General features: G+C 37.3%; 3 protein-coding genes across 6 annotated transcripts in view; 1 reads left to right on the top strand and 2 right to left on the bottom strand.

The window, feature by feature from the left end:
* runx2a (RUNX family transcription factor 2a) overlaps positions 1 to 3,568 on the bottom strand; it is a 169,350-nt gene extending 165,782 nt beyond the window's left edge. Inside the window, exons 1-2 of one of the 3 annotated variants that reach the window (XM_068214370.2) lie at positions 3,227 to 3,568; positions 2,983 to 3,092 (exon numbers count right to left, since the gene is read on the bottom strand). In XM_068214370.2, the coding sequence (XP_068070471.1) occupies positions 2,983 to 3,040 (58 nt within the window). In that variant the 5' untranslated portion in view covers positions 3,041 to 3,092; positions 3,227 to 3,568. 3 annotated transcript variants of the gene reach the window in all.
* The window catches only part of cdc5l (CDC5 cell division cycle 5-like (S. pombe)), a 453,211-nt gene that overhangs the window by 153,948 nt on the left and 284,089 nt on the right, over positions 1 to 15,174 (bottom strand). The window lies entirely within an intron of this gene.
* Positions 1 to 15,174, top strand: part of supt3h (SPT3 homolog, SAGA and STAGA complex component) — a 267,830-nt gene that overhangs the window by 72,207 nt on the left and 180,449 nt on the right. The window lies entirely within an intron of this gene.

Below are 15,174 nucleotides of genomic sequence, written 5' to 3'. Positions count from 1 at the left end.
AGTTTTCATTTCTAAAACTTTGGTTGGTAAATTACCACAGGATATATGTAATTTGTTAAAGTACTTTTCAAATACTTACAGTACCCAATCAACAGATATACTCTTACTTATGATGTAATTTTTTCCACACAGAGTCAAGATATACTACATATGAAATCTGTACCATCTGTCACTATATTCAAAAATATTTTAAAGACCTTAAATTTAGAACAGTGCACATGTTTTAACAATTGATTATGGTTTCTACTATTTTTGTGTGTGTCTGTGTTGTGACATGTATTATTTATTTATTTATTTTTGTAATTATGCTGCCTGTCTTGACCAGGACTCTCTGGTTAAAGAGATATTGCTGTATCTCAATGGGACAATACTGGCAAAATAATAAGATAAATAAAAATTAAATTAGCAAAAAAGAAAAAATAAGTAGCAAATAAGTAGCTTAAGTAGCAATTACCTGCTTATTATTTAGATATGAACTGTTTATTCATACTTATAAAGTATAATCTTATTTTACATCTCTAATTCCACCCAATAAATAAACCCTAACTATGAGTAAACACATATTTAGAAATTTATTAAGCTTATAGTCTTGTTAATAGTGTAACTTGCACTCTAACATGCTGTTAGTCAAATGTGAATATAAAAAAAAGGAATAAATGATTAATTCTATGCATCCTAACCAGTAAATGATAAGTACTGTATGATAAATATAAAAAAATCCAATGATTTTTCTTTTATGAGATATTTGTGTAGCTCATTGAGAAATCAGAATGTTAGGTTTATTTCCCGAATGCACGAACAACAGTATGCTGGATCCTCTTTAAAATATTTATAGTCCTTCTCTGAAGTGCATTTCTAAACAAATCTGAGTTCATATGGATTAATATTTATTCAAGGGTTATATAGTAGATATTAACTGTTTATTTATACTTATAAAGTATGATCTAATTTTAAACTCCTAATCCTACCCAATACCTAAATCCTAACTATTAGTAAACAGATATTTTAAAAATGCATTAATTTTATAGTCTTGTAAATAGTGTGAATTGCACATTAAAATGCTGTTAGTCAATTGTAAATATAAAAAAAAAATTCGAATGAATGATTAATTCTATGCATCTCAACCAGAAAATGATGATACAGTCGGTATAAAACGTACATCGATTTTGCTTTTATGAGATATTTGTTTAGCTCGCTGAGAAATCATAAAGTTTTATTTCAATTCAGTGCAAGAACAGCAGTATGCTGGATCCTCTTCTAAAATATTTAAAGACCTTCTCTGAAGTGCACTTCTCAAAAATCTGCGTTCAATTGGCTTAATTACATGTTCGAAAAACCTCTAAACTACAAGCTGAATATGGATAAAGATGAAAAATGAGGCGTTTAGTATAGTGATTTTTGGCTTATAGGGGGTTTATATGTTAAATAGATTTCTGTAAAACAACAGTATTTCATGTCGGACCTCAATAACTTTTATAGACCCCTTCTGTAGAGGATTTTGTCAACAACAACAACAAATCTGCCTTCAGTTTGCATGTTTGTGAAACGTCGGAACTAAGCTGAACATAAATCAGTAAAAGAAAATGTGCTTAAGTGATTTTTAGCTTTAAAGGATAAGTCAAGATATTGAATGTTTTTCCATTTAGGATTTTCAACATTATAGACTCTCCTTGAGTTTTGAAATAAACCCTGTTTACTAGTCATTTTCGTTTCTTTTTCTTCTTAAACAAAGCTAAGCATCACTATTAAAGCATTTGTAAGTGTTTTACCTACTATGGAAGTTCTTTAAATCAGTGCAGGACACTAAAAAGAAATGTTTCCTTATTGTTTTTAGAAATTCCTAAAGTTTCCAGAAGTTAAATCACATGCTTTAAGATTTTCAACATTATAGACTATCCTTGAGTTTTGTAATAAACCCTGTTTACTAACCATTTTTGTTTTTTTTTCCTTCTTAAACAAAGCTAAGCATCACTATTAAAGCATTTGTATGTGTTTTAGCTACTATGGAAGCTCTTTTCCTTATTTTTTTAAGTTTCCAGAAATTAAACATATGCGTTTTCTTAAATAAGACTGCCCGCAATTATGTAAAGCTGTTAATATTGTAATGTGTATCGTTTAGAGGAGTGTGTGTGAGGTGTGATGCGCCCCTGCGGCCTCGTGTTTTAAAGACGCCACTTCGATGTCGCCGGCAGTGATGACAAAACCATAGCTCACGCTGTCTGGCTCGGGCTCAATATCCTGCCTCCATATGTTTGCCCTCCGATTATGTCGACATGAGACACTTGATGAGGAAAATACTGTAAGTACGATCTCTGATCGCTCTGTCAACAGCGCTTTGCGTTTTCATTTCCATACATGCCGTGTGATAAGACCGGGGATTTGTCTGGACTTTACATGTTAGTATATTTTGAATAGCTGAGGTATTCAAATCGGTTTTGCATAGATTGTGCTTTACATGTGGCTTTTTTTTTTGTGTGTGTGTGAGTGTGTGCGTTGTATGATGCTGGACTCTCTCTTTCTGAATGTACAGAACTTTCATAGACGCATCATGGCTGTGTATTTTGTTTAAAAGCTTGGCATTTCATTTCCTTGCAAAACTAAACCCATGTTTGCTTAAGCTTTTAATTCACATTAATGAATATCAGCTCCCTCGTTTGTGCATTAATCAATCAGCATCAACCACCATGCACGATATCAAGCGATTCCACTCTGAGCTGCAGTTTTTCCAACATCTTGTTCTAATGCAGCTCTGTAAATTGAAACAGAGTGAATGTTTATACATCCAGAAGGGTTTTCCTCTGTGTCCCGCATATGTGTTTTTAACCTACACAAACATGTCAGCATCTCAGCATCCGCGCGAACGTAAACACCCTGACTTTGAAATGTAAATGCGCGCGCGCCATCGGTTATCGACCTGCTTGACTTCTGTGTGACCCGGCGCTGAACCACAGTGAAATGAAAATAATTTCTCGCAGCACTCACCCCAGAAAAAGTTCTGCTGACACGGAGTCACCGAGCTGAAAAGACTGTTAGACGCCATAGCCACACGTTGGCTCTCTCCTCTTCTGCAGGTCGTGGTGACCCTCGAAGTCCTAAAGCGGGAGCACAAATCATATCAAGGCATCGGAAGGGAACAAACAAACACACGCGCTCCGGTCTGAGGAGACCGTTCAGATATCAGCGGATGGAAATACGGCATATACGAGTGTGGTTAGAGCGTACTTACTGACTCGTTGGGTCTCTGTGACTGGGGTTGACCCGCTCCGATTAACCATTTACGCCCCAGTGGCTCCCTCCTGTCGTCCTGGGGAAATCTCCTGCACCGCACTTGTGGTTCTGTGGTTGTTTGTGAGGGGAATGAGACATTCTCGCAATCCAAAAATGTGTAAGCTTTAAAACACACTTTTTTTTGTCTCCCCTCCTGACTGGGCTGTTACTGGAGAGGCTGGGTCATGTGTTTGGTGACATCAGAGCAGTGAAGACGGCTCAGCCCTCTTGTCAGTGGTCCTGCGTTGTGTTTTTTTTACTCCCATCCAGCGGGATGCAACCCTCCTCTTCTGCCAATCCCGAAGGAAGAGGGCAGGCACTTTTCACTTCTTCCAAGCACTCTCTCAGCTTCTTCTCCCCCCACTGCCGTTATTTCTTCTCTGTCATGCGTTCGGGTGGTGTTTAGTCTCCAGGTGTGTCTCTGCATTGCATAATCCTCGTCTCTTTGAGAAATGACAGTCTGCAGGGGGATCCTTGCGTTCGCTCTTGGGTCACGTCTGCCTCTCGTAACGCCTTAACGAGTGCATTAGCAGCCGTGATTCATCCGTCTGTTTTGCACGCCTCGCAGGTTTGGCTTTTGGCATGTGGTCAGGAGTGTGCGCCTCAGGTGTTTGTGCAAACCTGGGAAAAAATGTGCAGAGATATTTGTGCTTCTGCTGTTCTCGCTCTCTCTCCTGTTTCGGGGTCATGTTAGGTGCAACACTGTAAAAAATGCTGAGTCCCATACAATCGATTGGTGTTGGGGCAGGTATCGAAGCAAAGGAAACATGAAGGAAACTGTTCATCTATTTAGGTGGAAGCGACAAACTACATGCTTTTCATTTTTATATCAGTTTTAGGTCCCACTTTATATTAAAGAGCCCATATTATACATGAAATAGGGTCATATATTGGTTGTAAGGGTCTCCAACAACAGTCTAATATGCATGCAAGGTCAAAAAACACTTTCATGGTCTTATAATCTGCATTTATTTTTACCTAATTATCCCAGCGACTCCTGTTTGAAAATCGTCCAGTGATTCATTTGTTCCCAATCCCCTCCTTAGCGCGAAGCTAATCTGCGCTGATTGGACCGATGACAGTCTGTTGCGATTGGTCGACTGCCTTCAGTCAGAGAGTGAAATGCACAACAGCTAATCAGCAATATAGAAGTAGTCACAGTTCATACACGCTCGATAGTGTAGGCGTGGATTTTAGCTGCCAGTGGGGCAATGTAAATACAGACGATGGACTTGAAAATACAGACGACTAACTATTTTATTGAACAAAAACTCCAAAAACTGTCGAGGAGATCTCATAGCTTGTCTCACTCTGCACTTTTCACAGACACAAACACACACACACATTGCCCTTGTCCACACACACCTCCGGGCGACAACGCGCGCGCACACACACAAACACACACACATACCTCCGGACGACAGCGCATGCACACACACACTACCCTCGTCCACGGAGCTCCGTAAAAAAAGCAGCACGCGTCGCGTTTTTAACGTGACTTTGCTCGCGATAAGAGAATATAGCCAGTTAACCTGATACAGTACACGCGGTTACAAGTAATAAATCACAACTAAATACATTTACAAGCTAGAGTCAACGAGGCAACAACTTTAATCGCACGTACTTACACTTGAGAAATGGAGGAACCCATCAGTAAGTTACTCTTTACTGATTCTTTAACAAACTCAGATGAAGTATTCTTTGTAGCATGTAGTTTGCAGAAGTTTCCAGAAGTTTCCAACTGCTTGGTTATAATGCTGATGTTTCATCTTTGGGTAGAGACTCGATAATATCCATCTGCAGTGTGACTTTAATCATCCGGCATGTTTGTGTGCGTGTGTTTGTGGGTGTGTTTTGTGTGTGTGTGTGTGTGTGTGTGTGTCTGGGTTTCTGCGTCAGAGGGCGGGGCCTCAGGTTTGAAATCTCCCGGGTTTGCGCGTGCACGTGAATAACTTGGTTTCGTTCGTACGTCATGGCGAAACACCGAATGACTGTATTAAGGCGACTCGTTTGAAACACTATGAGTCGACTGTTTTATAGATGAATCAACCGTTTTAAACACTGTACACTTATTTAAGCCTTAGCTGGATACTTCACTTCACTTAGAGCTGTGTTACACACTACATGGAGGGGAATTTTCAAAAACCCATAATATGGGCTCTTTAAGTGGCCCTAATTAATATGTGCTGTACTTACACTGAACTTAATAATTTATTACAATGCACTTATTGTGTAGATACATGTTTTTACATTGTATTTACGCTTGATTAAATACCTGTTTGTAGTTACATCTGTAATTAACTTCTGTAACTACGTTTGTTACTATACTTTTGACCATCCCTTACACCTTAACCCACACTTAAACCTACCAATACCACCAATGCTGTGCATAACCTGACCTGTATCCCAACTCGAGCACCAGAAGTGTTCTGCAATACATTTTCAACATGTTAAGTACATTGTATTTCTTTTTTAAAGCAAGTACTTAGTAGTTAAGGACACTTAATATAAAGTGGGACCCAGTTTTATAACTCCTAAACCTGAATTTTTGTCAGTTTTGGAGTGCACTTGCTTAGAGATATCCTAAAAACCAACAGTACTGATACTAACATCTCAAAAGCTTTATTTTAATGGGACCTTTAAAGAGACTTGCTAATAAATAGTTCAGGGTTCATACCAAGGTTATTAAAGTTAGCGAAAACTATTGAAAAAATGAAAACGTTAAATAATTGTCGTTAACTAAAATAAAAATATTTCCCAGAGATGGGTTGCGGCCGGAAGGGCATCCGCTGCGTAAAAACGTGCTGGATAAGTTGCCGGTTCATTCCGCTGTGGCGACCCCGGATTAATAAAGGGACTAAGTCGACAAGAAAATGAATGAATGAATGAAACAAAAACAAAAACGAGAGTTGATTAAATATTTGAATCTGTGTTGTGTACATACAAAACTAACTAAAATTATAGCAAAAACCTCCTTCGTTTTAATATTTTTGATTGTATTTAATACATAATCTTACTTTAAGCCATTTAGAAGTAAATATAATTCGCGCTGCAGGTGTTTGAACCGTACGGCAACTTAGAGTCTGTAGTCCTGCTGCCATTGGTCAGATCGAGCCGGTTCTCCTCCAGTCAGCCTCGCTGTAGTCACATCACAGGAGGTGATATGCAAAGCAAAAAAAAAATAAAAAATTATATTTATATTTATTTATATTATATTTTGCACCCTACACTTTGGACTGTGCATCGATCGTCAAAATAGAGCCTATCGTGTCCAAAATCATGTTGAAAACACAACGTGTACTTCTTCCTTTACCAGTTTAAATGCGTTTCTGAACTCGCGAACGTCTGTTGTTTAGCTTTGCCATAGTCATCATCAGCTGTTCCTCACACACGCGGTGCAGTCAGTTTTGCCACTGTGTGGATTAATACTAAATGTGTGTCGTTGTTATCACTTGGGATTAGCGTTACAAGTGGAGTTATATTCTGATGTTAAACTGCATTGCTTTATTGCATTCCTGCATTGTGCTCTCACATACTCTCTGCTACTTCATAGCCGTGGTGAGCGTTTCTTTCTGTCTCACACTGAATGCAGTCAACCAATCACAACAGACTGGATCATCGGACCAATCAGCGTAAATTAGCTTCGCGCTAAGGAGGGGTTTGGGAACAAATGAATCGCTGAACATATCATATTGGAGTCGTTGGGATAATTAGGTAAAAAAAATGCAAATTATAAGACAACAAAAGTGTTTTTGACCTTGCATGCAGGTCAGCCTGTTGTTGGAGAACCCCCAAAACCAAAATGTCTCCTTTTATAATGAATAATAAGGGCTTTTTTAAAAAGAAAACTGAGTTTCTCAACTAACAAATGTGGCTTCAAAATATTAAAGTGGCTAGTGTGTTCTAGAGTATGAGTGTGGCCGCAAGTTATTGCTTTAATTCAATTTTTTCATTTCATTATTATTTTTATAGCGCTTTTACAATGTAGATTGTGTCAATGCAGCTTCACATAGAAATTTTAGTAAATTAAAACTGTCAGTCCAGTTTTCAGAGTTTAATTTTCACTACTGAAAGTCCAAACACTGAAAAGCAAATCCATCGATGCGCAGCTCCACAAGTCCCAAACCATGCAAGACAGTGGCGTCAAATGGCTACTTAACATTCTAATACAGTGGTCATCAAACTTGTTCCTGGAGGGCCGGTGTCCTGCAGATTTTAGCTCCAACCCTAATCAAACACACCTGAACAAGCTAATCAAGGTCTTACTATACTTGATACATCCAGGCAGTTGTGTTGAAGCAAGTTGGAGCTAAAGCCTGCAGGGACACCGGCCCTCCAGGACCGAGATTGGTGACCCCTGTTCTAATAGCTCCGGAGAGCTGTGGGTGGTTGCTAGGTATTTCCTAATTGGTCCCTAAGTTGTTGTTAGCATAAATTCAAAATGGTGTAACCATCACACAGAATAGCAACACTGCAACAATCTCTTAGATCAGCCTAGCAACCACAAACAACACCCTAGCAACCGCCCACAAAAGCCTAACATCATGGTGGTGAGTTTAATCATGTATATGTTCTTCAGACAACGTACAGATCTCATGAAGTTTTCCTAGACTGCTGTATTATGGGATGGTCGGTGCATATGAAAATACTGAAAATCTCAGCTCAGAGGATGTGGTGTGGTTATAGCAGGAAATGTTTCGCCCACAGCAGGCCGTTCCCTGAGTGTCTGAAAACAAGAGTGATCGAGGACAACAAAACCTGAGGCCACGATCTCTGCTTCTGTTGCTCAGTCATTTCAGCACTGGTGTAATACTGCAGCATGACACATATTAAATGGTTATTAATTCATTGTTGCTTCATTGTAAGGCACTGACGCTCATTATAGAGTAAACCAGTTTCTTAAACTTTAATAACATAATTACCATCAATACAAACTGCTTATAAATTAAGCTTTATTAACACTGAGGGTTTTTGTAGTCTTTTTTTTAAGGATGGAGTTAATAAGAAGTATTTAAAGGTGCAGTAGGTGATCTGCCACAATGCTACCCGTTAGCATAATAGCTTGGAAACACAGTCCCTCCCTTGCTGTCCAAAGCCATGCCTTCTGAAACATGAATGTGCACGTTAAAGATGGCAGCAGACAATCCACTAGATCAGTTGTTCTCTAACTGTGATATACACTAGTGATATGCGGGCTTTCTAATAGTCAGAGATGTATAAAGTACTAGATACCCAGACTTAAGTGAAAGTACAAGTGCTCTAGTGACTTGAGTAGAAGTTGAAGTGCTCTTTAAGCTCCATACTTAAGTGGAAGTACTAAAGTATTCAACATTATTTGTACTTAAGTATTGCAAGTAGTTTAGTTTAAAATTTACTAGTCAAGTACTGAAAGTAAAAGTACAAGTATTGTCTAATGTAGTTATTAAAGAAAGCAGTCAAAAGACATCATATTGTTTTGCTTATTTTAAATATCTTTTTTTAGGGCACGTGATTAAGCCGAACAAAAAGAAACATGTCTTGCGATTTATATGAACTAGGATAACGCTTTTCTCTCGCGCTTGAACCACAACTGACAGATTATAACAGCTTTAACACACACCTTTCAAAGTTGTGTCACAAAAACCCTCCGTAACCCACTCAAAGCGCTATTGAAACCAATTATCGGATTGCAAATTACTGGTTGTAAACAGAAGTTCTAAAACACGCCAGTGGGTCAAATGTCCAAAGTGAGAGAGGCCCCGTTTACACTAATGCGTTTTAGTTTGAAAACGCATAAGTTTTGCTACGGTTACGCCATCCGTCCACACTACGCCGGAGTTCTCGAGCGCCGAAAACGGAGCGTTTCGAAAACACTGGAGAGGCCGTTTTCATTTTAAAACGCTGCTGCTCCGTCTCAGTGTGGATGGGGAAAGACGGAGACATCTGAAAACGGAGGCGGGGCTGCAGACATTCGCCTCTCTGATTGGGGCTTTTTCTCAATATTAAGTAGCCTAACACACAGTTCAGTCCTGAATCTTCTCCGTGTAAGTTCAGACTTCGCAAGTTTGATCAAGGCTGCATCTCTTCTTCTCAGTTTGATATGGAAAACATACCGAGGGCACGCGTCAATCTTCACAGGGAACAGTGTACTTTATAACTTCATTCACATCACCTTGGCTACGTTGTTTCACTTTCTCAACAATAAAATGTAAACTTGATATAAGGAACTGCCTATTTTTATTTTAATATTAACAACTAAACAGACAGCAGAAATGTTGAGGCGTCGTGCTGCATGAGCGTCATCTTCACTGTGTGGATATTTATAACAAAACGGAGCCGGTAACAACTGCCTCCTTTCAATTTCAGTGAAAATACGAAACACCCTCTCTTTTGCTGAATATCAGTTTTAATTATCGATAATGGCCATTATAAAAGTATAACATACAATAAGTTTATACATTATAGGAAATAAAGGCAAGCGATCAGTCAATATACAGAATGCTACGTGCTTACATTAATCATTAACTTATCTTTGCGCTCAGCCAAAACACGTTACCTGAGAACAAGTAATAGATTCCAATGACCAAAGTCAGGGAATATGTCGTTAGATAAAGACAACAACATGAATGAAATATCACGTTTAGCAAATATAGTGAGATTAGATCCAGCGGGAGATGCTTGATGAGAAGTCCGACTAGAAGAGCTCTCATCTGGGTAGATGGGCTCCAGCCTCCAGCGATTGCCAAAGTGTGTGTGTGTGGTCACGTGATGTGCGTTTTCAGCGTTTTGGTGTGGACGGAGAGCAGTTCAGAAACGCTGGGTAAAACGCGAGTGTGGACGCGGATCGTTTTCATTCTAAAACGCCGTTTTAAAACTAAAACGCACTAGTGTAAATGGGGCCAGAGAGAGAGAGGTGAAGATGGAGTTTTACAGCATTTTTCCGTAGTAGTGAAATTGCGGCTCGTGTGCTGTGACGCCTTCATTGTCAGTGAAAGATTGTCCAGGAAACTCAAAAGCAGTTGAATCGTGCACAATTATCTACCTTTTAAGTAGCAAGAGCGTTATTTACCTGCCCTCGCCTCCTTCGCCATAGTATTCTACTGCGACATAAATGACGTCAGTACGTAATAACCGTTTATGATCTATTACTGAACCGATATCAATAATTTGGACACCTGTAGTAATGAGTAACGATGCAGCTCATAAAAAATCTGTCGGAGTGAAAGTATTAAAGGGCACCTAGGTTACCCCTTTTTTTTTAGATTTAATATAAGTCTTTTGCGTCTCTAGAATGTGTATATAAAGTTTCAGCTCAAAACACCCATCAGATTTTTCATTATACCTTTTACAAAATGCTGTTTTATACTGATTTCCAGCAGGGGGTGGTTTTGTCGTACTGCGCCTTTAAGACGAGTCTTTCCCGCCGACTGTTTCTACGTCTCTTCCAGCGTACTTTAATATCCTCCCTCGGCTGTGTCAGGCAACAGACAGACTTAAAGGAAGAAGGTCTCACGTAGCGTTTGTGAGAAATACTACAGTAAGAACTAACCTTTACTAATCAGTATTGTGAAGTTGCATTAATGAGTCACAAACAATATTGTTACAAAGTTCACACACACACACACAGAGATACACACACACACACAGGCAGGCAGACAGACAGACAGAGCGCGCTTAGCTTAGCACTGTTTTTGCACTCAAATGTGACAGGATACAGGCTAACCTCCAGTGCTGTGTGGATATCTGTTATGCTAATGTACAAAATAAACCTGCTTTAACTTCCACAAACCGGGATTGAAGCGTCTTCTTTTATAATTGTTCTGACATGCGGCTGTGCTGATGAAGTAAAGCTGAAGTAAATCACTGTAATTAATTACACACGTGCACTGTTTTAAAACACTTTAAACATGTGAAACTCACTCTTAATCACGTTTGATGATGATTGCTGATCCTAGCGAACAGAACAGAACTTTTATACCCGGTTGCTTTGCGTATGTCTGCCTGGTCTTGTTGACATGATTATACACGTGACTACCGGAACATGTTAATGCGCGCAGCTGTCAATCAATTCGGTGGGCAGGGGGACCGCACTCCTACGTAAAGTTGCGGTTGGTCTGAAAACCGCTCTAATTGGTCCACCGTTTTTATGTTGTTAAATTGAAAAAAAAAGGACTGGGTGTGTTTATTTCACCCCAATATGATGGTCTATACACTATATATACACATATGTTTGTCCTAATAGCTTGAAAAGTAGATTTTTCACCATAGGTGACCTTTAAACTCATCCAAAATATGTACTGAAGTTAAAGTGGAAGTAGGAGAAAAAAACAATACTCCAGTAGAGTACAGATACTGCCTTTTAGTACTTAAATACAGTAGTGAAGCAGTTGTACTATACATCTCTGCTTCTAGTGGTACACGGAGGAAATGAATGTCATATGTGCATGCTACATATATTTAAAAATCTATTTACAATTATTTACATATGAATATGATGACATATAGCCTATATTTATGAGGTCCAGGCAACATTTACAGGTGAGTCAACTCTAAAAGCTCAAGTTGCCTTACAATTTCAAATTTTACAAATGTTTTTATTTATTTTATTTTTTTATAGTATGATCAGTTAAGTGATTTGTGTAGTTCCTTTACTCGCTCAGATGCTAAAACAACGCAGACTGAGTGCGCAAATACATAAACACTAGCAGGGAGTTGAATGCATTATCCCTCTCCGTTCTTCCACTAGTGATTTTTCACACTCAGCATCTCCTGACTGCACATTGTGCTAATGATATTCCACTGGTGAGACGCACTATTTTAAATTCCTGCCGTCTTCGAACACGTCTGCCGCTCCACCAGTATCTGCTGTGTGTCGGTGAGCGCTGGTGGTCTTCCTGCGAGCATGGCTTCACTGTGGTCCTTGTATGTGTGTGTGTGTGTGTGTGTCTAAGGCCGGGCTTTAGCTTGGCCTGCTTCAGCTCGGACCACACAGGCATAAACAGGGCATTAGATGCGAGAACATTATTCCTGGCGGCCGGAGGAAGGAGACATTACGGCCTGCATCCATTTCACACCTTCATCCATTCGGAGCTCTTATGAGTTTACCTTTGAAAGCCGCCCACGCTCTGTTGATGGCGTTAAACTGTGCTGGAGGCTGTGTTTGTGAGGGGAAATTCAGCAGGGTCAATTGGGCTTGTCAAGGGAGGCGGGAAATTTATTGGGAGCTGCGTTAGGATAGATGCTTCTCTGTTTTGTATTCATGCGTGAATATCTTTTTTCTTTTAACGGTTTTGATTTAAAAATGAAGATTTTCAATTATTTACATGATATGGGATTAATTTAATTAAATCAATATTTAGTTGCTTGTTATAGAGGAATAATTACTTGGTATAATAATTATTTTTAAACTTTTCCAATAAAAAATCTTCTTCAACTACTGACATTTATTTATTTATTGATATTTTATTTATTTAAAATTTATTTATTTACGTTTTATTTATTTATTTATTTATTTATTTATTTTTATGCCAATTGTGGTATGTTTCAATATAAATAAATAAATAAATAAATCATAATATTTATTTGTTTAAAGTTCAAATATATTACAACAACTGGCTTACATATTTATTTATTTGTTTGTTTATTTTAAGTTCAAATACAACACAACAACTGGCTTATTTGTTTATTTATTTGATTATTTAATGTTCAAATACAACACTACAACTGAATAAATGTATATGTTTGTTTTATATGCCAAAAAAGTATTTAGTTACAAAAATTGTCTCCCATGAAAGTAAAATATTCTCACCCTTATTAATTCACTCATTCATTACTTTTTAAAAAAAACTACACACACCAGCAAGGCAATTTATTAAATTGTGAAAATGTTTTCTGTAATGTACATTCCTAAATGTCTTATATTTTAAAACGTCCTTTTTGCGACACAAACCGTTTAATTTTTATTCTCACACAATATCATTCCATAATGTACAGTCTGTAGGAGTGGTAATTTTCAATTGTGTTACAATTTAAATTAGATCTGCACAATATATCGTTTCAGCATCAATATGGCAATTTATGAAAGGCAAGGCAATTTATTAAATTGTGAAAATGTTTTCTGTAATGTACATCCCTAAATGTCTTATATTTTAAAACGTCCTTTTTGCGACACAAACCGTTTAATTTTTATTCTCACACAATATCATTCCATAATGTACAGTCTGTAGGAGTGGTAATTTTCAATTGTGTTACAATTTAAATTAGATCTGCACAATATATCGTTTCAGCATCAATATGGCAATTTATGAAAGGCAAGGCAATTTATTAAATTGTGAAAATGTTTTCTGTAATGTACATCCCTAAATGTCTTATATTTTAAACCTTCCTTTTTGCGACACAAACCGTTTAATTTTTATTCTCACACAATATCATTCCATAATGTACAGTCTGTAGGAGTGGTAATTTTCAATTGTGTTACAATTTAAATTAGATCTGCACAATATATCGTTTCAGCATCAATATGGCAATTTATGAAACTGCAATAGTCGCATTGCAGAATTTCAAGCAATTTCAAGTGTATTTAAACCTGAGATGTCCAAACTCCGTCCTGGAGGACCAGTGTCCTGCATATTATAGTTCCAGTCCCAATTAAACACACCTAAACTAGCTAATCAAGCTTTTTTAGGTATACTAGAAACATCCAGGGAGGTGTGTTGAAGGAAGTTAGAGCTAAACTATGCCGGACACCGGCCCTATAAAGTTTGACACATCAACTAAGATTAATTTTTGTGTAATGAATGAATGAATGTATTTGTACAATGAAGACTATATCTATTACCAATGAAGACTATACCTAACTCTATTTGATTGATTATATTTTAATTACATTACAACATCGATGCTTTAAAAGGAACCTTATGAAATTAAAAATAGTCACATAAAGCTCTCACCAGTAGTTCATCCTCGACTGAAAAATACTAGCTTTGCATATAGCCCATACTGTTAAACTCGACTGAAAACCATAACACGCTGTTTGTTTAATTTTCATCTTTGTTCTATTGGTTTTCATAGGAGATAATTTATTTTTATTGTTTATATATATTTTTTTATATTTTCAGTTTAAATGATTATTTTTTTAATTTTCTCATCATTTTAATATTTTAGATTTTAGAATATTTATTTGGCATAAAAATTCAGATCTTCTCCAATGACTTTCGTTCATTCGAACGTTCGATAATTTGATTGTTTTTTTTTTCATGCCAGTTGTTGCATATACTCTTTAAATAAATGGATAAATAATTCATAATATTTATTTATTTGTTTGTTTGTAGTTCAAACACAACATAGCAACTGGCTTAAAAATATTGTTTATTAATTTATGTTTGTTTGTTTATTAAATTGCTCGCTTGCTAGTTTTCTTTCGTGCCAGTTATTGGATATGCTTTTTAATTAAACAAAGTCATAATGTTTATTCATTTATATATTGGTTTTAAGTTCAAATACAGCACCACAACTGGCCTAAAAATATTGGTTTTTATTTGTTTATTTGTTTTATAATTTGTTTGCTTGCTAGTTTTCTTTCATGGCAATTGTTGTACATGCTCTTTAATTAAATTAATAAACAAATTGTAATATTTATTGACTTTGTTCGTGTAAAGTTAAAATAAAACACAGCAACATTGTTGTGATGATGTTTTTCCGTGATTTACTTTCTTTTAATTTCTTATATTTTTAATCTCCTTTTTGCAAGCTGTTTAATTCCTAGCCTCACACAATCACTCCCTAATGTGCAGTCTGCAGGAGTGTTTTTAATGAGTGGTCAAATAGTAATGCAGAATTCTGTAGGATTGATGCAGTCAGAGGTCAGGAGGAGTAAAACCACAGCTGTTTACGCATTCAGTACAGCAGAGGATTCTGGGATATGACAGG

This window comes from Danio rerio, chromosome 17, assembly GCF_049306965.1.
Source record: "Danio rerio strain Tuebingen ecotype United States chromosome 17, GRCz12tu, whole genome shotgun sequence".
NCBI lineage: Eukaryota > Metazoa > Chordata > Actinopteri > Cypriniformes > Danionidae > Danio > Danio rerio.
The sequence above is the reverse complement of the archived record's forward strand: the minus strand, read 5'-3'. Positions and strand labels throughout refer to the sequence as shown.